Source organism: Monodelphis domestica, chromosome 4 (assembly GCF_027887165.1).
Source record: "Monodelphis domestica isolate mMonDom1 chromosome 4, mMonDom1.pri, whole genome shotgun sequence".
Classification (NCBI taxonomy): Eukaryota; Metazoa; Chordata; class Mammalia; order Didelphimorphia; family Didelphidae; genus Monodelphis; species Monodelphis domestica.
Genome location: NC_077230.1, coordinates 402,641,567 through 402,664,671, shown reverse-complemented (window position 1 = coordinate 402,664,671; position 23,105 = coordinate 402,641,567). Strand labels below are relative to the sequence as shown.

At 42.0% G+C, this 23,105-nt stretch overlaps 1 protein-coding gene across 7 annotated transcripts in view; it reads left to right on the top strand.

Annotated features, from left to right (window-relative positions):
• Positions 1–1,904: 1,904 nt before the first annotated feature.
• The window catches only part of SLC45A1 (solute carrier family 45 member 1), a 47,434-nt gene continuing 26,233 nt past the window's right edge, over positions 1,905–23,105 (top strand). For 2 of the 7 annotated variants that reach the window (XM_056795851.1, XM_056795854.1), the window contains exons 1-4: positions 9,922–10,123; positions 13,058–13,485; positions 19,217–19,309; positions 19,795–20,019. In XM_056795851.1, coding sequence (XP_056651829.1) covers positions 13,086–13,485; positions 19,217–19,309; positions 19,795–20,019 — 718 coding nt within the window. In that variant the 5' untranslated portion in view covers positions 9,922–10,123; positions 13,058–13,085. Of the gene's footprint in view, positions 2,512–9,579; positions 9,815–9,921; positions 10,124–13,057; positions 13,486–19,216; positions 19,310–19,794; positions 20,020–23,105 lie in introns of those variants that run through there. The other 5 variants (XM_056795849.1, XM_056795852.1, XM_056795850.1 and 2 more) reach the window with 5 other exon arrangements.

Genomic DNA, 23,105 nt, shown 5'->3' with positions numbered 1-23,105 from the left:
TACACTTGGGTCATTGTGTAAGAATGTGAACACATAAATTGTATATTATAAAATGTATATTATAAAATTTTTTTTAAGAAAATTCAGTTTAGTCTATGCTGCTAAAATATTTTAAAGACAAAACAATGTTTTCATCGTATCATAAATGTAGGCTTCTCTTTAGGATGATATTTATTCTTTTTCAAGTAATTTCTTTGTTTTTCTTTCTTTTAAAATAAAGTGCTTTATTTTAAAATATTTTTATATTTTTTCTTTACTTGTATTTTAATAGCTACTCTATTATTTTATAATAAATCAGATATACATTTTCAAATATTTGCTATTTTATTAAATTAATAAATTGTTTTAAATTTTTCATTGCATATTTCCATTAGGCTGGAACAAATCATCATATTTTACATCTAGTTATGAATAGTACTACTGCTTCATGGAATTTATTATTTGCACTAATCAGGATCTAGCCATAAAATTAAAAATTTTTAATAAAAGGAAACTGGAAAAATATTTAGCTAGTAATTCATATACCAATATGAAGCCTCATAGTTAATATTTATGGATCTTATCCCACCCTTCCACTTTCTGATTTACAGAAAAACTACATTTTTTATCATTTTCTCCCTTAAGATAATCATTCTGTTTTTTTATACATTAATAGTTTGTAAGCTTTCTGACTCTCATTTGATCCAATTGCTGTTTTTATTCTGTTGGATTTCTTGGGATCATATTAAGGCACCTCATCCCATTCCCATATGATCTGATCTTAACCATATCACAGGCTTTGGCCAGAGCAAAAATCACATTTGATAAATTGAACAAATGCAGTCACAGTGGCAACCTTGTTATTTGTCTGGGAATTAATGTCTATTCCAGAAATATTTCTGTAAGAACATAATAAACACTTTGAAAATATTTTATTATCATTTATTTTATTATTATATTACTTATTATTTTATTAATATAATTTAATAACAAATGCTTTTCCATTAATTTTTAAAAAACTTAACTTCTTTCTTAGACTCAATACTGAGTGTCAGTTCTAAGGCAGAAGAGTAGTAAGGACTAGGCAATTGGGTTAAGTGAATTGCTCAGGATCACACAGTTAGGAAGTATCTGATTTGAACCTATGACTTCCTGTCCCTAGTCCTAGCTCACTGAGCCATGGAGCTGCCACTCCTTCATTCATTTTTAACCTATTGTGTGCTCTGAAGATATCCATAGCAGAATTCTTTACCATTTTAGTGTGTCCTAAACCCTTGGGCATTCTGGAAAAGGCATGACCCATTCTCAGAAAAAATAAAATAAAAAGCCCAAACAAACAACTTTTAAAATAAATACATGGGATTACAAAAAGAACCAACTATATTGAAATGGTTATCATTATCTCTCCATATATCCATATATAATCTATATTTATCCATTCATCCTTTTAGCTAGTCATCCCTCTCTATCCATCCATCCATTTATCCATCCATCCATCTAACTATCCATCTATCTATTTATCCATCTATCTACCCATCCATCCATCCATCTATCTATCTATCTATCTATCTATCTATCTATCTATCTATCTATCTACTATCCATCCACTCAGCCAGCCAGCCAGCCAGTCATTTATCCATCCATCCATCCATCCATCCATCTATCTATTCATTCATCTATCTATCTATCCACTATCTATCCATTTATCTGTCTATGTCTATCCATCTATCCATCCCTCTATCCATCCATCCATCTATATCTATCTATCCATCTATCCATCTATCTATCTTTCTTTCTTTCTTTCTGTCCTTTTGTCCGTCCATCTGTCTGTCCATTCGTCTACCTGTCTGTCTGGCCATCCATCTAGCCATCTGTCAGTCTCACAAAACCAGGGTCATAGACCCCCGGTTCAGCACTCTTGGCCTGTCTTTGCCCTCTTTCTCTTCTTGGAATTAGGAACATGAATCCCCCATAGGGACCTTAAGAGGATGAACCCTGTTTTTCATTGGTATTGGATGGGTTTTTATTGGGATCCAGTTCGCGGTCTGTCATGGTGACTCTTCTGCTCTCCAAACTCTGCCAAGGCTGGTGTTGCTGGGGCGTTAACTGCCTTAACTGCCTTTCTTCCCCGCAGTGAGCTTTGATTTCTGGCCGCCAGTCTCTCATCAAACACCCAGCCCCAGCTCTCCCCTCCCTTGCTGGCATCAGTATTGCCGAGGCTGTTGCCGCTGTGGCTGCCCCCAGCATAGCCAGGTTCCGTAGCTCCCTTGCCTTGCAGTTGCCCCTTTAAGGAACCAGGCCCAGACCTGCTGATGCTTCTGCAGAAGCTCCCCTGGGCCGATAAGCAGGAGGACCGGAGCAGTGATGTCATCGGCAGCCTCCCCAGCCACAACGCAGGCTCCTTGAGCCGGAGAGATGCTGCTGCTGCTGCTGCTGCTGCAGGAGAGACAGCAGCCAGAGCCTGGGCCTAGGAAGCACAGCTTGTTCTCAAGCAGTTCTTGAGAAGGGATGCTGCCCCCTGCTTCATCACAGGTACCACCATTTCCTACTGCACCCTTCGCTGCATCCCCACCCCCACCCCAAGCTCCGGGGATGCCGGGCAGAGGGGGGTGGCGATGTTGCTTCCTAGTTAGGCCCCTGAGCAGGGAAAAGCTACCCCAAAAAGGGGGGGACTCGAGGTTTGGCAGGGGGAGACCTTTGTTCTTTGTTGATTTCTACTGAATTTCATTGTCACTGGAGAGATCTCCCAGCAGCCCTCTGGGAAGAGCAGTCTTCAGCTGGGAGAGACAAGGATGCTGGGGCCGGCTAATTCTGACATCAGGAAATGAAAACCAGGGCGGAATGGAAAGGTGGTGGAGGAAGGAGCTGGGAGAGTGCAGCTTGGCCCCATTGATGGACCAAGAAGATTTCCCCCACCTCCCAGCCAGGATGTGCTGGTTTTTGAACTTTGCAACCCCAAGTCCACCCAGGATCCTCTGAGAGAAAGGCAGGCAGGCAGGCAAACCTCCCCTAGTCCCCTCCTTTTGCCGGTATCTCAGAGCTGAGCTTAGAAAATGCAAAGCAGTGTGGGTGATTCCTGGACTTACGAAGAGCAAAAGGGTTGGATTTGGGCCCAGAAAAAGAGGACGTGTGCTGGGGGTGTGGGCTGTGTGCCTCGCTGCGATTCCACGGCCACAAGGGTCTCCAAATTCAGCTTCATTTCTCTCCAGGTAGGAAGAGTATCTTGCAAATATTGGCCATTGCCAGGGCTATCTTTGTCTTCCTGTTGACCTCATTACTCAGCATTTACTGGGGAGGGAGAGGAAAAGGGTGCAAAGCGATGTTCAGGACAGAAGGAAAGAGCTCTGAACAGGAGACTCCCCAAATGGAAGCTCTGGAAGCCCTGGGGCAAGGGAGAGGGATGTCTCCAGAGGAGGGATGAGCCACTTCCCATGAGCTGGACAGCTCCGACTTCTGGAAAGCTCCCCAGCATCTGCTTTTAGGGACCAGGACAGGTCTAGGAAAGATTTCTTAGAAGAAGGAACTTTTCAGTGAGGGAGGAGACTCATGCTTCAGGGGGAAATAATTCCCTGTGGTGGAGCAGGGGGGAGCACAGGGCAGATCCCCATTGGAGAAGACAATGGAGGAAGAAATGGAGAAATGGAGGCAACATTTCCTTTCAGGGCAATCTTAAGCCCAAAAAAGAAAACTAGCACAGATGTGGCCCACTTCCATGAGTATGATTTGAGATGCTGACTTCCTCCCATTAGTCTGAAAGCATTTCCTAAGCTCAGTGGCTTCCTTACACTGGAAAAGTGTTCTCACCAAAGTCTTTGACTTCTTCGAGGCCAGAGACCTCAGTGCCTTTCCTGTTGATTGTGGAAAGGGTTGCAGAAAATTAACCAGCATTTATGGGTTTGCAAAGGGTTTGATATATGTTGACTCAGTTGATCTTTGTAAAAATCCTGTGAGATTGGGGCTGTTATTAACCCCATTTTTCAGATTGGGAAAGTGAGGTTCAAAGTTGAAATGATTTACCCAGAATCAAATTGCTAAGAGATATCCAGAGACAGCATTTGAACTCAGATCTTCCTGATGCTAATGCCTGGATTCTGGGGGTAACTTAATAAAGATGATCTGGGGGCAGTTGAGTGGCACAGTGGACAGAGCACCAGGCTTGGAGTTCAGAGGACCTGAGATCAAATCTTGCCCCAGACACTAATTACTGACTAGCTGTGTGACCCTGGGCAAGTCACTTAAACAGCACTGTCTAATCCTTAGTCCTCTTCTTCCCTAGGATCAATACATAGTATTTATTCTAAGATGGAAGGTAAAAATTTAAAAACAGACAAAAAGGTTAGCATAGCCTAGTTTTAATCTGATTCGATTTCTGGTCAGTTTCTCCTCCTACTCCAATGATCATTAACTTAGATTCAAATGTGAACAATTACAAGATTTGTACTTTTGCTTAAAGTAAACTTTCTCAAGTAAAGCTTTAGTCTGGTGAGTCACAGGATATTAGATTCATCCTATCATAATGAGTCAACTGGGTGGTACAGTGGACCTGGAGTCAGGAAGACCTGGGTTCAAATCCAGTCTCGGGCATTTATTAAGAAAGTCACTTGACCTCAGTCTCTTCATCTGTAAAATGGGGATAATAATAGCCCCTCCCTCCCAAAGTTGTTGTGAGGATGAGATAACATCATAATTGTCAAGTAGTTAGCTTGGTGCTAGTAAGAGCTATATAAATGTTAGCTAGTGTTATTAATCCCCAAGTAAGAAAAGTCACCCATAATAAAAACCTCCCCTCCCCAGAGGGTCCTAAACCCAGAGCTGGCTGGTCTGAGATCCATCCTAATTTCCTGCATTTGACAGAGGAGAAAATATGGGAGGGAGGGAGGACTCCCTGGTTCCCAACCAACCCATTCCACTTTCAATCAACATTCACTGTTAGAAAGTTCTTCCTTCTACTGAAGCAGAAACTGGCAACTCTGCCACTTCCACCCCTCTCTCCAGGCTGCAGCCCACTGTTTGGTCCTGGCTGTCTTCTAGCTCTTCAAATACTCAATTAGAATAGCTCACATTCATAATGCATTTGAAGGATTCTGAAGCACTTTGGAGAGATTATTTTCTTTGTTACTTCCAATGGCACTTACTAACATGCCCATTTTGCAGATGGGGAGATTGAGATTCCCAAAGGTTAAATGATCCGTGCAAGGTCACACAGGTGGCTAGATCCAAGCCCAAGGCTCCCTGAATACAAATTCATCCTCCCTTCTCATGTTTTCGTTTTTAAATTTGAAAGTGGCTATCATTGTCAGTGGCAAGATCTCCCAGCAGTCCTCTGTGAACCAAAATCAACAGCTAGCTCTGTGTTACACCAGGAAATCAAAGCCACGGGGTGAAAACTTTAAGATTATCTGCATTGGCCCTGGAAAGTTCTTACATTTAGATCTCCAAGTACCATTAAATATTTGGCAGGTGCTTTAAAGTTTAAAATAACTTCATAAAGAAGCAGCTAGATAGCTCAATGGATAGAGCACTGGGTTTGGGGTCGGGAGGATCTGGGTTCAAATCTGGACTCAGATCCTTCCTAGCTGTATGACTCTGGAAAAGTCACTTAATCCCAAGTTCCTACTGTTCCTCTCCCTTGGAACCACTACTGCGTATCAGTTCTAAGACAGATTGTAAGAGTGTTTGTTAGTTTTTCAAACACTACATAAATGTGATTTATTTTTATTGTCAATTTTAATTGAATGTGATGGGCATGTGCCATCTTTGTGGGAGAACTCCCAGAGAAGAAACCACCTCCACCAAAGCAGATCACCCCCTCGACTATAGTCTCACAGTTGTATGATGGCACCTAAAAGTTAAGGCAGCTAGGTGGCATCAGAGTGCGTAGAGTGCCCAGCCTGGAGGCAGGAAGACTCTGTTTTCCTAAGTTCAAATCTGGCCTCAGACACTGACTAGCTATGTGGCTTTGGGCAAGGCACTTTGCTCTATTTGCCTCAGTTTCCTCATCTGTCAAATGAGCTGGAGAAGGAAATGGCAAACCAGCATAGAATCTCTGCCAAGAAAATCCAGATGGAGGTAACAAAGATTCCAACACAAGTCACTTCATCTATTTGCCTCAGTTTCCTTATGTGTCAAATGAGCTGGAGAAGGAAATAGCAAACCACTGCAGTGTTTTTGCCAAGAAAACCCTAAATGGGGTCATGGAAGTCAGACACAACTGAAACTACTCAATAATAACTTAAAGGTTAAGGGACTTGCCTAGGGTCAAACAGCCGGTATTTATCAAGAGAGGGGACCAGGTCATCTCAAGGAAGGTCTATTTATTTATACTATACCACTTCTGTTATATAATACCATTGCCTCCCATTATGATTAACATTATAAGAATACAGTCAATATTATATTATTAATGCCAATACGATTATAATGAGATGCTTTACATGATTATATTATTGGGAGAGTGACTAAAATATTATTATATTATTAATATGATTATAATAATTGTTATTCAGGCTAATGTTGGGGTTCTTAGAAATCTGTTAGATTTGATAGTGCCAATCCTTTTTTCTTTCTTTTTTTTTTTAGGAAAAAAGGGGTAGTTATGTGGCTCAGTGGTTCTGGGTTCAAATCTGACCGCAAACACTTGATAGCTGTGTGACTCTGGACAAGTCACCAGTTGCCTTGCCCTAACCACTCTTCTGACTTGGCACCAATATTTAGTGTTATTTCCATGAAGAAAAAAAAAAAGGATTTTTAAAAATTTAATAACCAAAAAGGAAGAAGCCTTTTAAATTCACCAACTGAAAATCTGACTTAAAAATCTAAATATTGTTTGAAGAAACTAATTTCCAAATCATCTAAAGGTCCAAAAGGCTCCAAAGTCTGCCCTTTGTCCAACAAATTGGGGAAGATGAGAGAAGGAAAGAACAGGGAGCAGTTGGGATCTCAAACAGAGAGAGATGGGAACAGGGGAATGGAGAAAAGGTGGAGTCAAACTTTGCCTCCGGAGAAAGGAGAGTAGAGGCAGCTCACCCAGCTCTCCCTGCCTCTCTCCTACAAAAGCCCTTCTGTCCATTGACATGGTTTCTGAAAGGGTTCAGCAATTTGATTCCTTGGTGGTTGTTTTTCTGGCATTTGGAATTTTCTTGAAAAAGATATGAAAGTGCTTTGCCATTTTCTTCTCCAGCTCATTTTACAGAAAGGAAACTGAAACAAACAAGGTAAAATGACTTGCCCAGGGACACACAGCTAGTAAGTGTCTGAGGTCAGATTTGAATTCCAGTTTTCTGACTCCATGACCAGCACTCCATCCACTGAGCCATCCAGCTGCCCATTTTTTATTCCTCACTCACTGCCTCATTAATTCATCTGAATCAGACAAATCTCCCAGATGGTTCTGAGAATCGCTGGTGTCCGAGAATGAAACTGTCCAATGCAGAAAAAACTTTTTTGAGCATCTGTTATAGGATGCAAAGAAACCAAAGACACACCTCCTGCTCGTCAAGTTGAGAAAGGAAGGGCCATTTTGGAGGGAGAGTGGGTGCTCTTCAATCATCAGCCACCAGTTTGGGGTCAGAAGATTCAGGCTCTTTCACTTACTGTGTGGGCAAATCTCCTAACCTCCCTTAGCATCAATTTCCTCATCTTCCCCTTATAAAAGGGGTGAAAGAAACCAGTAAGTAAAACTCAAATAGAAATGGGGCCACTGAATCCTATATACCCTGCTGCTTACTGACATTGAAAACCATATACCAGGGGCAGCTAGTAACACAGTGGAAAATGTGCCTAGGTCTGGAGTCCGGACGACCTGGGTTCAAATCTGGCCTCAGATACTTCCTGGCTGTGTGACCCTGGGCAAGTCACATAATCCCATTTGCCTAGCCATTACTGCTCTTCTGCCTTAGAATTGATACTAAGACAAAAAGTAAGGGTTTAAAAAACACACACACATATTAACACTATGTTCCATTACATTTTTATTTTTGAAAATAATTCCTAATTACATTTTAATCTGGTTCAGGCTACACCAGGGGAATGTTGCTAGTGCTTTTGATACTTTTGGAATAAATAAAAATCTATGATTCAATATAACTTATCAAGCCTCCTTCCCTTAGGTCTAGTTCCATCCTTATTTTGCAAAGGGAAGGGGTTAAATGACTTATCTAAGGTGTCCAAACCCATCAGTTATAAAGCTGAGATGAGACTCTATAAGATAGCTCCTGGAGCCTTCCCTAGTTCTAATAATTTTTCTAAGTAACCTCTTTCTCTTTTTAAAAAAAGCCTTTATCTTCTATATATATCTATATCTATATCTATATCTATATAATATCAGTATTAATTCTAAGGCAGAAGAGCAGTAAAGGCTAGACAATTGGGGGTAAGTGACTTTCTCAGGGTCACGCAGCTAGGAAGTGTCTGAGACCAGATTTGAACCCAGGGCCATCCTGACTCCAGGTCTGGTGCTTTATCCACTGAGCCACCTCATCCAGACTTTAAAAGAAAAATTGTTTTAAGTCCAGTAGATGTATTAACTGTGTCAGATAATCCCTGCATGACATCTTTCTCTAAAGGGGTAGAAGAGAGAGTTTAAAGGATGACACTCTGAATAGACACAGTTTAGGTCAAAAGTGGGATTTGAACCCAGGACCTCCTTTCGGGATGTGAGGATGACAGGTAGCATTCTGATAGTACTATGTCACTTGCAAAATGTTCTGCATATACTATCTTATTTGACCTGTCCCTCCTCCTGAAGTCTTCCTGAGCTCAGTCTTAGTAGAGTTCGCATTTCTGAAGTCCTTGCTCTTCCAGTGAAATTTAAATATTGATTAAAGAGACAAGACCTTGACACCGGATGCCAGTGTGGTTGTTAGAGGAACAAGCAAATATCTCCTCATTTTCCCAGGGCTCATGATGTCTAAGGATCAGAGCACTGGGGAGCACCATCTCAGCCATTGTAGCAGTCCTTCTATATTTACCTGGCTCATTGTAATAACTTGGGGCTGCCAGCCTGGGTATGCTGGGAAATGTTTAACCACCAGCTTTGTGGATAGTTGTGCTAGTATATAGAAGACGCACTTAAGTTTACTCTTCATTATTAATATTTCTCCATCAGTGAAGTCTAGACAACTGACCAAACAATAAGGCAAACCCTGATTTGCAGCATTTGTTGATTTCAGAGGTATAAATATACACACTGAAAATTTAACAACTGGCTCACCACTCTCTATAAGTAGGTTTTCAGCAGGGAGTCAGACTGGACAATAAATGCTTCTTTACTACATGGCATTTTAATTCACATGAGGGAAGGCTTAGGATCTCAAGGGGCCGAGTGAGGATAGACCAGGACAAAGGAAATTGAATTTGGGGCAAAGAATATCATCAGGGTTCAGCTTCTGGAGTGGAGGGCTGGGGATGTGGATGAGCAGCATCATAGACTGAGAGCCCGATCATCTGGTTAAACCCCTTCCTTTTACAGTTGAAGAAACTGAGACCCAGACTCAATATCCCAAGTCTCCCAAGTCATGAGTAGCAGGGCTGGAATTTGAACACAGATCAGTTGACTCCACTTTCATTGCTCTTTTGATTACACCATTCCCTCCTCTTCAGGGAAGTCAAGACTTCTAGAATCATAGATTTAAGCGTTTATCATGGCTCTGGGAAGACGTGCCTTCCAATGTGGGACATTCAGCTTCCAACAAGCTCTCATTGCTCTTCTTGGCTGATGAATGGAGAGCTGGGATGCTCCGATCCTCCTTTACGGCCACACCTGAGCAGTTCTTCAGACTCAGGGCATGAGACTTTAAGACTTGGGTTTAAGAGGAAGGAAAGAGTTCTCATACAGGTATGTCTGATTGGTTTCACTTCTGTGATGTCACAGTCAGGGGGGCCTCGGGGATTGGTCAGTGATTATCGGGTGTCAAGTTTAGAAGTTTCCAGGTATGGAAGATTCCAGAAAAGGGCAGGAGGAAGGGGTGGGGGGGGGAGATTAGGCAGGAGAAGGGGCGTGTCTATAACCGAGAGTGCCCCCTCGCCAACAAGCCTTATGGATTTCAGAGAGGCCCAAAGAGTCAGAGAGGTTGTTTTGGAATATCCCACACAATTTTTTTTCTTAGTAGGGTCAACAGGAAATATTGCTCAAGGATCATTGGGGGTAAGTCCAACCTGTGGACCCCTTCCCATCCTGTTCCTGAGCCCCTTCCAATCCTCATTGCTCCCTCCCAGACCCCCACTTTATTCTACACTGTCACCATATTGCTCCAGAATCTCCAGATTTCTTTGTGGTGTGGGAACACATATCTTAGGGAGATGTTTAAAAGATACCACTAAGGAATTGCTTTATCAACTCCAGGAGGGGGGGCGGGAAGAGGGGAGGGGAGGGAGCCAACATGATTCATGTAACTTTGGGGAAATTATGTGTAAATGTGTTACTGCAATAAAATAAAGATTTCAAAAAAAGACACCACTAAGAGTCATGGTGGTCCCAGTTAGATTCTAATGAAATGAGCAAAGAACTTGGAATTACAGGACCTAAGGTTAATATTGGCTCGGCCTCGGTGACCTTGGGCAAATCTTTCCCTTCTCTGGGTATCTGTTTCCATCAGATGAGGGGCCTCAGCTGGATAATCTCTAAAGTGGTCCCTAGAGCTATGATCCCATAGAACTCATTTAAACACTGAAAACTTTTGTGATTTTTAACATTGAAGTGATTACTAGTTCAACATGGTTCTTCTCCTAAGATAAATGATTCAAGAAAGATTCATCACTTTGGGAAACTCTCAGTATAAGAATTCCCTCCATCAACTGGACCACAATCCATCTGTGACTTAACTCAGTCCATAGCACACAGTAGGCGCTTAATAAATGTTGATTAGTAACAGGCACACAAATAATGAAACAACCCCTGTGCCAAACTATCTCTTGGAGTTCATGCAGTTGGAAGAAGGGAGAAATGAATGTGAAATGGAATCAGCTGGAGAGATGATCTCATTGACCCTTTTGACTTGCCAGTCTTGGGTAGATACAGCGTCATCAGTAACTTTTGAAACTTCTTCTTTTTCTGGGTTCTTCTATATGCATATTCTACAGAACCATCAGTCAGGGAGAAATGAATAGATGGAAAGGACTCCAAATCAACAGAGAGTAGTGGGCCAACAAGTTCAACGTGAATCCGGGGAGACCTGGCCTCAGATCTCCTTCTGATAACTTACTAGCTGTGTAGATGTGGAGAAATCATTCCAATTCCCTGGGCCTCAGTTTCCTTACTGGGAAAATAAAGGCTTTGAGTCAGATGACCTCTGAGGTTCCTCCCAGCTTCAGGTCCAAGATCTTCTACCAGCCATCTTGCCTTCTCTGAGGCCCTCTTCCTTCCAACTCTAAATGGACAATCTCTGAATCTAACCCCTTCAAGTGTCTGAAGACTTTGTCTTTTGACATTTTTGCTGATGGGCAGTTTCAGTGGACGAAGGATGACAAAGGCCTGATTTCCTGGGAGTCACACAAAATTATAGACCCTCAGAGCAGAAAGGGATGCTGGTCCATTCAGTGTAAGCCTTAGCTGAAAGAATCCCCAAACCATCTGCTCAGTGACAATCAGATTGTACTCAAAAACATCCCAGGAGGTTTGGTTCAACATGATGCTACTCCTGATCCCTCCCAGCTGGTTTGTGATTTTGCCTTTCCTCTTTAATGTGAACAAATGAAAGGGTTTTTTTTTTCCTTTGGATGAGGGAATGAGCACTACATGGAATATTGGAAATAGAAGACAAGTTAAATTTAAAGATAAAAACAGAAGATGTTACTGCTGACATGAAGATTTTCTTAATCAAGCCACTAACAAGTATTATGTATTTGTACATAATAATAAGCAGGACACTCTCCTAGATTAATCTATGGTCGTGTTGGCAAACCTATGGCACACTGAGGGAGCATAATGGAGGGGGCTGTTCCCCTCCCCCTCTCCACATGCACCTGAAAACATTTCTCTCATCACCTAACCCTCTGCCCAATAGCCCAATGGTAGCACTTCCTCCCTCCCCTGTCTAGAGTAAGGTAGGGAGGGGTTGGGGCTCACATGCAGTGTGAGGGTTGCAGTTTGAGCACTTGGTCTCTAAAAGGTTCACCATCACTGGTCCATGGAGATGCCAACATAAAGGTAGCTAGATAGCTCAGGCCTAGAGTCAGGAAGATTCATCTTCCTGTATTCAAATCTGGTCATTTAATTCTGTTTGCCTCAATTTCCTCATCTGTAAAATGATCTGGAGAAGGAAATGGAAAACCACTCTAGTATCTTTGCCAAGAAAACCCCAAATGGGGTCACCAAGAGTCAGACATGACTGAAATGACTGAACAAAATAATAATATACAAACAGGAAAGTGAAACAAGGGAGGGAGCAACACCTTCACAGAAAAGTGAATGCAGGATTTATATAAAATAACTGCATAATGATACCATATGGGAGAATCAGGAAAGGCCTTTTGTGGGAAGCATAGGTAAGGAGGGGAAGCATTCCAGGCATGAAGGAATGAGGGATGGATGAGTAAAGGGATGAATGTGGGAAATAAGAATACTGGGTTCAGAAAGTGATCTTCCAGCCTTCGGTGTTCTCCCCCACCCCCCACCAAATTTCCTTGGGTTTACTCTGTATATATTTCGGACTGTTGATCAAGAGATGGGGGAGGAGGGAGCCTCAGAGGCTCTCTAGTTCTACCCCCTTCATTTTGTAGATGAAAATGCTGGAGCCAAGAGAGGTGAAGTTTCTTGTCTATTATCACCCAGACTGTGCCAGAGATGGATGTACCAGTTGTTCCCCACAATGGAACATGAACTCCTAGAGAGAAGGGATGACTTCACTTTTGTCTTTGTCTCCTCCACACCTAGCATAGTTTCTGGCACCAGTAGGCATTTAATAAATACTTGTGGACTGATTGAATAATGAATGGATGGATGGGTGGATGGTGAAGGCAGAGAGGAATGGATGGAGAGTGGATGGATGGATGGAGCCAGGGAGAAATGGAGGGAGGGTAGATGGATGGATGCATGGATGAATGGATGCCAACGCACACATCTGATTTCTCTTTCCCACAGGAACGTCCACTGACCTTCCTTTCCTAGGATGATCCCTCCTACGACTGGGACCCCTCCTCCAAGTGAGGTTCTCTTCCCTCCGTTGGCTTCTCAGGAATTCTGGAGGTCACAGGTCTCCGGGTACTCGGGAACTGTGACTCGGCACATCAGCCATCGAGCCAACAACTTTAAGAGACACCCTAAGAGGAGGAAACACATCCGCCCCTCTCCACCTCCACCTCCAAATACACCCTGTCCTATAGACCTGATTGACTTTGGGGACTTGCACCCTCAGAGGTCCTTCCGGGAGCTGCTGTTTAACGGCTGCATCCTCTTTGGAATTGAGTTCAGCTACGCCATGGAGACAGCATATGTGACCCCTGTACTGCTCCAGATGGGATTACCTGATGAGCTCTACAGCATGGTCTGGTTCATCAGTCCAATTCTAGGTAATCATTAATTTCCAATATTCTTCTGGCGTCTTCTGGTTTTGTACTATAATAATAGTAGTTCATAGATTTATATAGCACTTTGAAAAATAAAATTGCAAAATTCTTTGTGTAAAATAATTAATAAATCAATAAACTAATGTTTATTACATAGTGCCTACTATGTGCCAGGCACTTTGCTAAGCACTGGCAATACAAAAAGGAAAAAGAAGGGGGCAGCTGGGTAGCTCAATGGATTGAGAGTCAGACTTAGAAAAGGGAGGTCCTGGGTTCAAATCTGGCCTCAAACATTTCCCAGTTGTATGACCCTGGGCAAGTCACTTGACTCCCATTGCCTAGCCCTTACCACTCTTCTGCCTTGGAACCAATACCCAGTATTGATTCCAACATGGAAGGTAGGGGTTTTTTAAAAAGAAAAAAAAAGGAAAAAGAGAGTCCCTACCCCCAATGGGATTATAATCTAATGGGGGAGATAACATGCATATATGTCTATACATATATGTAAAGATATACAACACAGTGAGCTATATACAAGATAATTAAGAGAAGAAAGACTATAGAATTAAGAGAGGTTGAGGAAGGCTTCCAGTAAAAGATGAGATTATTATTGGCACTTGAAGGATGCTTGGGAAAATCAGTCCATGGAATAGAAGATGGAGAGTATTCCAGGCATGGGGGCTGGGGACAGCCAGAGAAAATGCCTGGAGCTGAGAGATAGAATATCTTGTAGCCAAGAGGACTGGATTGAAGAGTATGTATGTGGGAGTAAGGTTTAAGAAGACTGGAAAGGTCAGAGGGTGTGAAGGGCTTTGAATGCCAAATAGATTGGATTTTGATTCTGGAGGCAATAGGGAGCACAAGAGTTTATTGAGTACAGGAGTGACCTGAGCTTTAGGAAAATCCCTTTAGTGATTGAACAGAGAATAGATTGAAATGAGGAGAGAATTGAGGCAGGCAGACTCATTAGCATTTATTGCAATAGTCCAGGTGTGAAGCACCAACGTGGTGGCAGTGTCAGAGGAGAGAAAAGGACATACTGGAGAGATTCTGCAAAGATTAAAACAGGGGGTCTTGGCCACAGCTTGGATACTAGGACAAGGGTGGGGGAGGAGTGAGAGAGAGCAAGGAGACCAGAATGACTCCTAGGTTGTAAGCCTGGATGACCTCTTTGATTTTAACAACAACCCAGTGAAGTAGGTGCTGCTATGATCTCCATTTGATAGAAGTCAATTGAGACTGAGAGGAAATCAAGTGACTTGTCCCAAATCACATAATAAGTGTGTGACAGGATTTGAACTCATGACTTCCTCACTGCAAGGCCAATACTCTTCCCACTGGGCCACCTACCTCCATCGATATTGCGCATTGTATATATGCACATGTACACAAATAAACCTATTTTCATACATATTGATTATTGATGACCCAATGGGAAAAGGACCAGTCTTGGATGCAGAGGATATGGGTTCAAATCTCAACTCTGCTTCTTGGTATCTTGGAGACTTGAACAAGTCCCTTCCCCTCTTTGGACCTCAATTTCTTCATCTGTAAAGTGAGCAAGTTGGATCAATTGACCTTTAAAATCCTTTTAATGCCAAGTTTATTGAAGAACAAAATGGCAAACCACGCCTGCATCTCTGCCAAGGAAACTCCAAATGGGGTCACCAAGAGTTGGACATGACTGAACCCTAAGTTTTTGATGCCTAACACAAATTAATCTGGTGGTTCCAGTATCAAAGATGGAACTAGGCATGACCTTTGAGGTCATATAGTCAAGCCATCTCACTTTACAGATGAGGAAATTGAGCTCCAGAGTGATGAAGAGACGTGGCCCAGGTGACACAATGGATAGAGTGCTGGCTCTGAAGTGAGGAAGACTATGGGCAAGTAACTTTCTGCCTCAGTTTCCTCAACTATAAAATAGAAATAAAAATAACACCTGCCTCCCAGTTGTTGCGAGGACTAAATTAGATAGTGTTCCTAAAGCATGTTACAAACTTTACAATGCTATATAAATTCTAGCTATTGTCATTATTATTAGCCAAAGTCACAATGGTGCCATTTATAGGAGGCCTTAAGGTATGCCAAGCAACGTATATTGCATGATGTCATCCATATTACATACATGCATATACCATTGAAGTTATTTCCTAGCCTCTTAATAGCCCTTTGACTAGGTATTACATACATTATTATCTCCATTTTGTTGTTGTTCACTTGTGTTTGACTCTTCATGGCCCCATTTGGGATTTTCTTGGCAAAGATCCTGGAGTGGCTTGCCATTTCTTCTCTAGTTCATTAAACTAAGGCAAATAGGATCAGGTGACTTACCCAGGGTCACTCTGCTAGTAAGTGGCTGAGGCCAGATTTGAACTCAAGGAGATGAGTCTTCTTGATTCCAGAACCAGCACTCTATCCATTGTACTACCTGGGCTCAGAGATTTGAAACCACTTGTCTAGGGTCACACAGCTGGTGTCAGAGGCAGGATTTGAATCCAAGTCTTCCTGAAAAGTCTAGTATTCTTAAGCAACCTCTGAGATCTCTTCCAACTCTTTGTTCTGATTCTAGCTTTATCATCTTGAGCAGACTGGCATGTGTATGACTCTCGGTTTCCTTCCCCCTCTATAAAATGATGGGATTGGGCTAAGCATTTATTGAGGATCTACCATGTACTAGGCACTGTGCTAAGTGCTAGGAATATAAAGGGGGGAAAGAACAGTACCTGCCCCTTTGGCTTCAGACAAGTGGGAAGGGCAAGGGGGAATTCGCAGCCCTAACCTCAAGGAGCTTCCAATCTAATGAAATAGATAACCTGAAAGCAGCTTTTTTTTTCAAACCAGCTCCAGAAAGGATAAGCTTGAGCTAATCACAGAGGGAAGGAAATCCAGGGAAGTCTTCTTATAGGAGGTGGGCTTTTAGTTGGGACTAGAAGGAAACCAGAGAAGCCAGAAAGTGGAGATTTCAGTCTTTGGGAAAAGTCACTGAAAATGGCCAGCATCTGGAGATGCGGGTTCTGTGAGAGGAACAGCAAAGGATCACAGAATACACTATGGAGTGCAGAGCGGTATAACGAGCCTGGAAAGGTAGGAGGGGGAAAGGTCAAGAAGGACTTTAAAAGCCACCCAGGAGATTTTAGCCTGGATCCTGGAGGTAGTAAGGAACCATGGAGTGTGGTCAGACTTGTACTGTAGATTCCTTTGATAACTAGATGAGGGATGGACTAGAGTGGGGAGGAACTTGAGAAAGGGAAGCCAGGCATCAGCAATGAAGTCCTGCTCCCGGGTTTGATGGCAGCACCAGAGGAGAAGAGGAAGGGTGGGCAAGAACCCTTATTCCTAATATCTAGACATCTTTAGACTTGGTACCAGATCCTACATGGGTAGAGTGAGGGAGGAATCAGGGGTGACGTCTGGATTGCCAGCTGGATTGCCAGACTCGGGCAATGGAGGTCTTCTAGGGAAGCTTGGAAGAGGGGAGGGATTGGAGGAAAGGTCTGAGGTGTCCAGGGGCCATCCAAGATGGCCAAAGAGAGATGGATTGTGATTGTGAGACTGGAGATCAGGAGGGTTAGGGCTGGAGAACTAGACCTGAGAATCATCAGCACAAAAAAGTTCCTTCTGCCTAAGATTCCTTCTAGCACTGCTGTCACAGGAAACTATTGGGTGGTTTGGCTGAAGATGTAGAATCATTGGATTTGTGGATGAAAAGGACCTGATTCACCAACTAGCCTTACTATCTCATTTGCCTAAGGAGGCAACTGAGGCCCCCAGAGATCTAATGATTTGCTCAAGGTCTCATAGTAGGAGACGACCCTGAAAAAATAAAAAAGGAAAGCAACAAAGGATAGTGGAAAGAACATTAGTTTTGGCATCACAGAATCTGGGTTCAAATCCAGACTCTGCTATTCACTACCTATATGACCCAAGTTTCTCCCCTTTCAAATGAGATGATTGGTTGAGAAGGTCTCTTGCAGCCCTGTGTTTTGAGTCTCTTTTCAACTTTAAATTTATCTTGTTCTAATTAAATTTTGTTTTGTCCAGACTCGACAAGACAACTGCTATGCAACAGTCTTTTTATTTTCTTAAACCCTCACCTTCCATCTTAGAAGCAATACTGCATATTGCTTCCAAAGCAGAAGAGTGATAAGGGCTAGGTGATGGAAATTCAGTGACTTGCCCAGGGTCACACAGCTAGGAAGTGTCTGATTTGAATCCAGGACCTCCGGTCTCTAGGCCTGGCTCTCAACCCACTGAGTCACCTAGATGCCCCCAACATAGTCTTTTTGTAAAAGCACTTTAAAATTCTCAATTTAAACAAAGAAAAATGAACATTTTCGCAAAGTAGAATAGGGAAAGAAGATTGTACATAAAATTGTGAATTTATTAGGTACAGATTTCTATTTTATATAATAAGGTAACTATATTTATATAACATTTAATTATAGCATATATATAGCAAATATATAACAAATTATAGCACAATATATAATCATAGAAATCATATTAGTATATCATAAGTATTTTATAATATTATATAATTAGACATAATTTATATGATTTAATCTTATATATAATGTATTTATATATAATATTGACTTCATATGATTATATATAAATATGTATTTATATGATAAATCATATACCTTATTATATAATCAGTAATAAATTCAACATGTCACTACTAAGCTGTTCTGCTTATCTAGATTTCCTTCTGTTCTATCCTGTGTCTAAGTAGAAACTGTAAAGGAATTCTGAGCTAATCCTTCTCTTTATTCTCCTAGTTTCTCCACTGATTGACATCCTGGGCTTTTCTTTCATCCATCCTCCTAAAATGATTATAAAAATAAATAGTGCATAGGAATCAAGGCTTGCAAAGCACTTTGCAAGTAAAATTTTATTCTCACAACAATCCTGGGAGACTGGTATTATTGTTACCCTCCTCATTTTCAGATAGGGAAACTGAGGTAGATTAAGTGACTTGTCTAGGATCACACAGCTAGGAATTATCTGCGGCAGAATTATGAAATCAATTCTTTCTAACTGATGGTCCAGTGCTCTACCCACTGTACTACTTAATTGCTTAGAATTCATATGACTCTTCAAAGCATAACGCAGGTGTGACTTCTTACCCAATTCTATCCTACTCCCATTCCCCCTCCTACTGTTACTACAATCCACTTACAATTACAGTTTACTCATCTGGGTATGAATTGTTTCTCCCAGTAATGTATTTCAGAGAAGATTCTAAAATGTTTTGTTTTTTTCCCATCTCCATCTGTATCTGTCTTTCTGACTCTTTCTCTCTCTGTCTGTTAATGTCTCTTTCCCTTTCTCCCTCTCTGTCTCTGTCTCTGCCTCTCTGTTTCTCCCTGTCAGTCTGTCTCTGTCTGTCTGCATATCTTTGTGTCTTTGCCTCTGTCTCTCTGTCTGTATCTGTCTGTCTCTCTATATCTCTGTCTGGGTCTGGGTGTCTGTCTATCTGTCTCTGTCCCTGTCTCTGTCCCTGTTTTGCCTCTCTGTTTGTCTCTGATGCTCCATCTTTCTGTGTGTGTGTCTTTCTGTCAGTCTGTCTCTACCTGTCTGCATGTCTTTGTGTCTGTGCCTCTTTCTGTCTGTATCTGTCTGTCTGTCTCTATCTCTGTCTGAGTCTGTTTCTCTGTCTGTCTGTCTCTATCTCTATCATTCTCACTGGTTCTTCTGGGCGATAACCACCAAACCCTTTCCGTTGCAGGATTCCTACTGCAGCCTTTGCTGGGTGCTTGGAGCGACCGGTGCACTTCAAGGTTTGGAAGGAGACGGCCTTTCATTCTGGTGCTGGCTATAGGTTTGCAGTTTTGCTCTTTTACACCATCCTACTCCCTCAGCTTAAAGATCAGGTCCTTCATTTCAGAAAAGTCTGGACTGATGAAGAAAGCAGCTGTTCAAAGGATTCCCATCTAACTGCCTCACTTAGGGAGCAGCTCATTTGCCTTTTGTATTTTCACCTTCAGACCTTTTCTGAGCTGAGAAGGATTCCTCTTCCTCATTTATCTCATGAAAGTAGCTTTTCTCAGGGTCTCCTGCTTGACTTTGGGAAGAATTTTCTGTGACTTGGCCTCTTAGAGGCCCACGTCTCCCTCTGTAGATGGCAATTCTCACAGGAAGGAATATGGTAAATCACAGCACACTTCCAAATAGCTGACCTGGGATTCCCCAAGGGGACCCTGCTGGGCCAACAGCGGTCTGGTACTTGGGTTTTAGGACAAAGTGGCCGGTTAAGGTCTTCCCCTGGTTGACTCACTAGGGTCTTTGTTTTTCCCTGTGTCCTAGGTGCACTCCTGGGCCTTTCACTTTTACTGAATGGGAGAGACATTGGCCTAGCTCTGGCAGACACTGTCAGTAATCACAAATGGGGCATCATTCTCACTGTGTGTGGGGTGGTCCTCATGGATTTCAGTGCTGACTCAGCAGACAACCCGAGCCATGCCTACATGATGGATGTCTGCAGTCCTGTGGATCAGGACAGAGGACTCAACATCCATGCCCTCTTAGCAGGTACTGTATTATTTTTAAATGCCTAAACACGGAGATATGCAGCATGGTGCTATGGTCCTTGAAAGGGCCAGAATGTAAGGGTGCACCAATCATTGGTTTTGTTCTCTTTCCTTTTTATCCACAAATTATTGTAATTTATAAGTTCATTATGTTTATAAGATCCCTTGGGGAGACTAGTCTTCCAAAGGATCTCAGGGAGATTTGTGAAATTAGAATCTGTTCCCCTCAAAACTATATCCTTATACATCAATGGAGTCAGTTGCTGAATTTGAATTTGAATGAATGAATGAATTTGAATTATTTTCTCTTCCTAACTGTGTGATCCTGGGCAAGTCACTTAACCCATTGCCTAGCCCTTGCCTCTCTTCTGGCTTAGAATAGATGCTAAGACAAAAGGTAAGGGTTAAAAAAAAGAATTAACTTCTTATATAACAAAATCTTCTTAACCAGGAAAAGTGTCTCAAACTTGAAGGAGCAGCCTTAGGAGGTAACAAATTTCTTCTTTCCTGGAGGAGGAGGAGGGTCTTAAGCAAAGGTTAGGTTATCATTTGTTTGGGGAATGACAAAGAGCAGCCTATTTCATGTGCCTGATGGACTGACTGGCCTCTGAGTTCTTCTCTGAGATCCTGTGATTCTGCTTCAGTTGGGGATGAAAAAACAATTCTATGTAGTCTGGTGACAAGGGGTGGTGATTTGTACAAATGGAAGGAGTTGTCCTATTGTGAATCTTAAAATTTCTCAGACTTGTGAATGTTAAAAATTCTCAGACTCTACCTTAGAACACTTGGTTAAGACCATTCCCCATTTTAAACAATGAAGGTACTTGATCAGGAATGTGAGAACTCTAACATTACTCTACCCATACTTAAGCATACTTTAGGGGAAGATAAAGTTATAAACTCTTTACTGAACAATGAAAAAGCACTTAACTCGTACTTATAGTGAGGCAAAAGCCTTAAGCTAAGTCTATTTTTAGACCTAATACAAAAGGGTGCTAAGTACCTATGAAGGTCAAATTAATCACTAAAAGGTCAGGCAACTTGCAAACTTGCAAGGGACAAGCTTAACAAAAGAGGGGTGAAGTTTTAGTCTACTCAGGTGTGAACTTACTCAGAAGGTTTAGTCTACCCAGAGAAGTTGAGAACTAAAGAAGATGTAAATTAAGAATAGTCAGTCCTGTGAAAATGTCTACTGTGACTGGTAGATGTGAGAACTTAGGGGAGGTGAAATAGGAGAAAATTCTCTTTAAAAGGAGGTCAGAAAGACCTCTAAAAAGGTTCAGCTTGCCAAGGCTGAATTGGAGGGCTTGGTGGCTGAACTTAGTGGAGCTAAGGAACTAAACTGAAGGGTGTCTCTGAACACTAGAATCTTGCTGGGGACAAATCTTGTGGTGAGTGGATTACAGACTGACTGATCTCTCTCTTAAGGCTTAAGCCTAGGTTGGCCTAAGCTGGCCTTGCCCTTTTCTCATTATTTCCTCTTACTCTCTCTCTCCCTTTCATTAATTCCTTAATTTGTATTAATTAAAATCTCTATAAAACCCAGCTGACTTGGGTATATTTAATATTTGGGAATTTTCCCATGGCGACCACTATATTTTTGATTTGAAACCATATTTTCACAGTCACAGTTTAAGGCAACACTCTTTAGACAGTAATACTATGGATGAGAAAAAATGTGAATCAAATTGGGGAAACAAAGTTCTTATAGCTATTGAGTTCCACAGAATGCCCAGAACAGTGAGACCATTTGTACATCCTTAGGTTATGAGATCATGGATTTAGAGTTGGAAGAGATCTTAGATGGCGGCTAGGCCAACTGTCTCAAGAAACTGAGGGTCCAAGAGTTGTGTGACTTGCCCAAGGTCAAATGGGCAGAACCAGGATTTCAATCCAACCCTCTGACTCCAAATAGAGCATTCTTTCTTCTATGTGATATAGTGAGAAGTGCTAAAAGAGAATTAGCTACCTGGCATATTTTTTATTTTTTTTTAAACCTTTATCTTCTCTTTTAGAATCAATACTGTCTTTCCCAAGACAGAAGAACAATAAGGTCTAGGCAATTAGGGTTAAGTGACTTGCCCAAGATCACACAAGAGGTATTTGAAGTCAGATATGAACCTAGGATGTCCTGTCTCTAGGCCTGACTCTCTATCCACTGAGTCACCTTGCTGCCCTTATCTGGCATATTTTAACATCTGTAGATGTTTAATGTAGCAGAAGCGGCAGTAGGACACAGCTGATAGGGCCTCAAAGTTAGGAAGAGCTGGGCTCAGGTCCCGCCTCTCACATAGACTGCGTAGGTGACACTGGATAAGCCCTTCAATTCTAGATGTCTCCAGCCAAGTCTCTACATCTGCCAGTCACAAAGCAGGTGTCATTGTGTTTGAGGGAGGAAGTTTCCACGCAAGGAGGAAATATCAATGAAATAAAAGGTCTACATTTCCCCAAAGAGGGCCAGGTCCCAATGCCTTGTTAAAATCTTTGAAGTGAGAGAAAAAGAGGTGGGTAGCAGACTCACTTTGCATTCAGGAGGGTCTGAGTTCAAGATCTGTCTCTGATACATATAGATCAGTGAGCTTTTCAACATTGCCAGGTCCTGATAGATCTGGACCAAAAGAAAACTACTTTAAGGTGAAGAGTATCAGAAATAAAACCAAAAAAAGGAGCTAGTATGTGCAAAATAAAATCAAGGGAGTCTGGAGAAGAGGGAAGACCTCGGAAACACCCAATGGGGAAAGTGGTGCTTGAACCATACTTTGAAGGATATTCTGGATTTCCAGAGACATACAATAAGAGTGGTGATCCAGGAAGTGGGGAATTTCTGGGGAGGTTTTGTTATGGGAACAGTGAGGGAAGTGATGGAGCAATCAATGTCCTTGCCCTATCTAGAGAAACGGTCGTATTGATTTAAGGGTTGTTTTCAGAGCAAGAGATGAAAAGAGGGTACTCATAAGGCAAGGAGATGTACTCCCATGGCATTATGGGTGGTGATGTGTCCCAAGATGTCCAAGATGGCTGGCTGGAGATGAATCATGATCTAGGGCAATATATATAAATATATAATGTGTTATATACTTATTATAT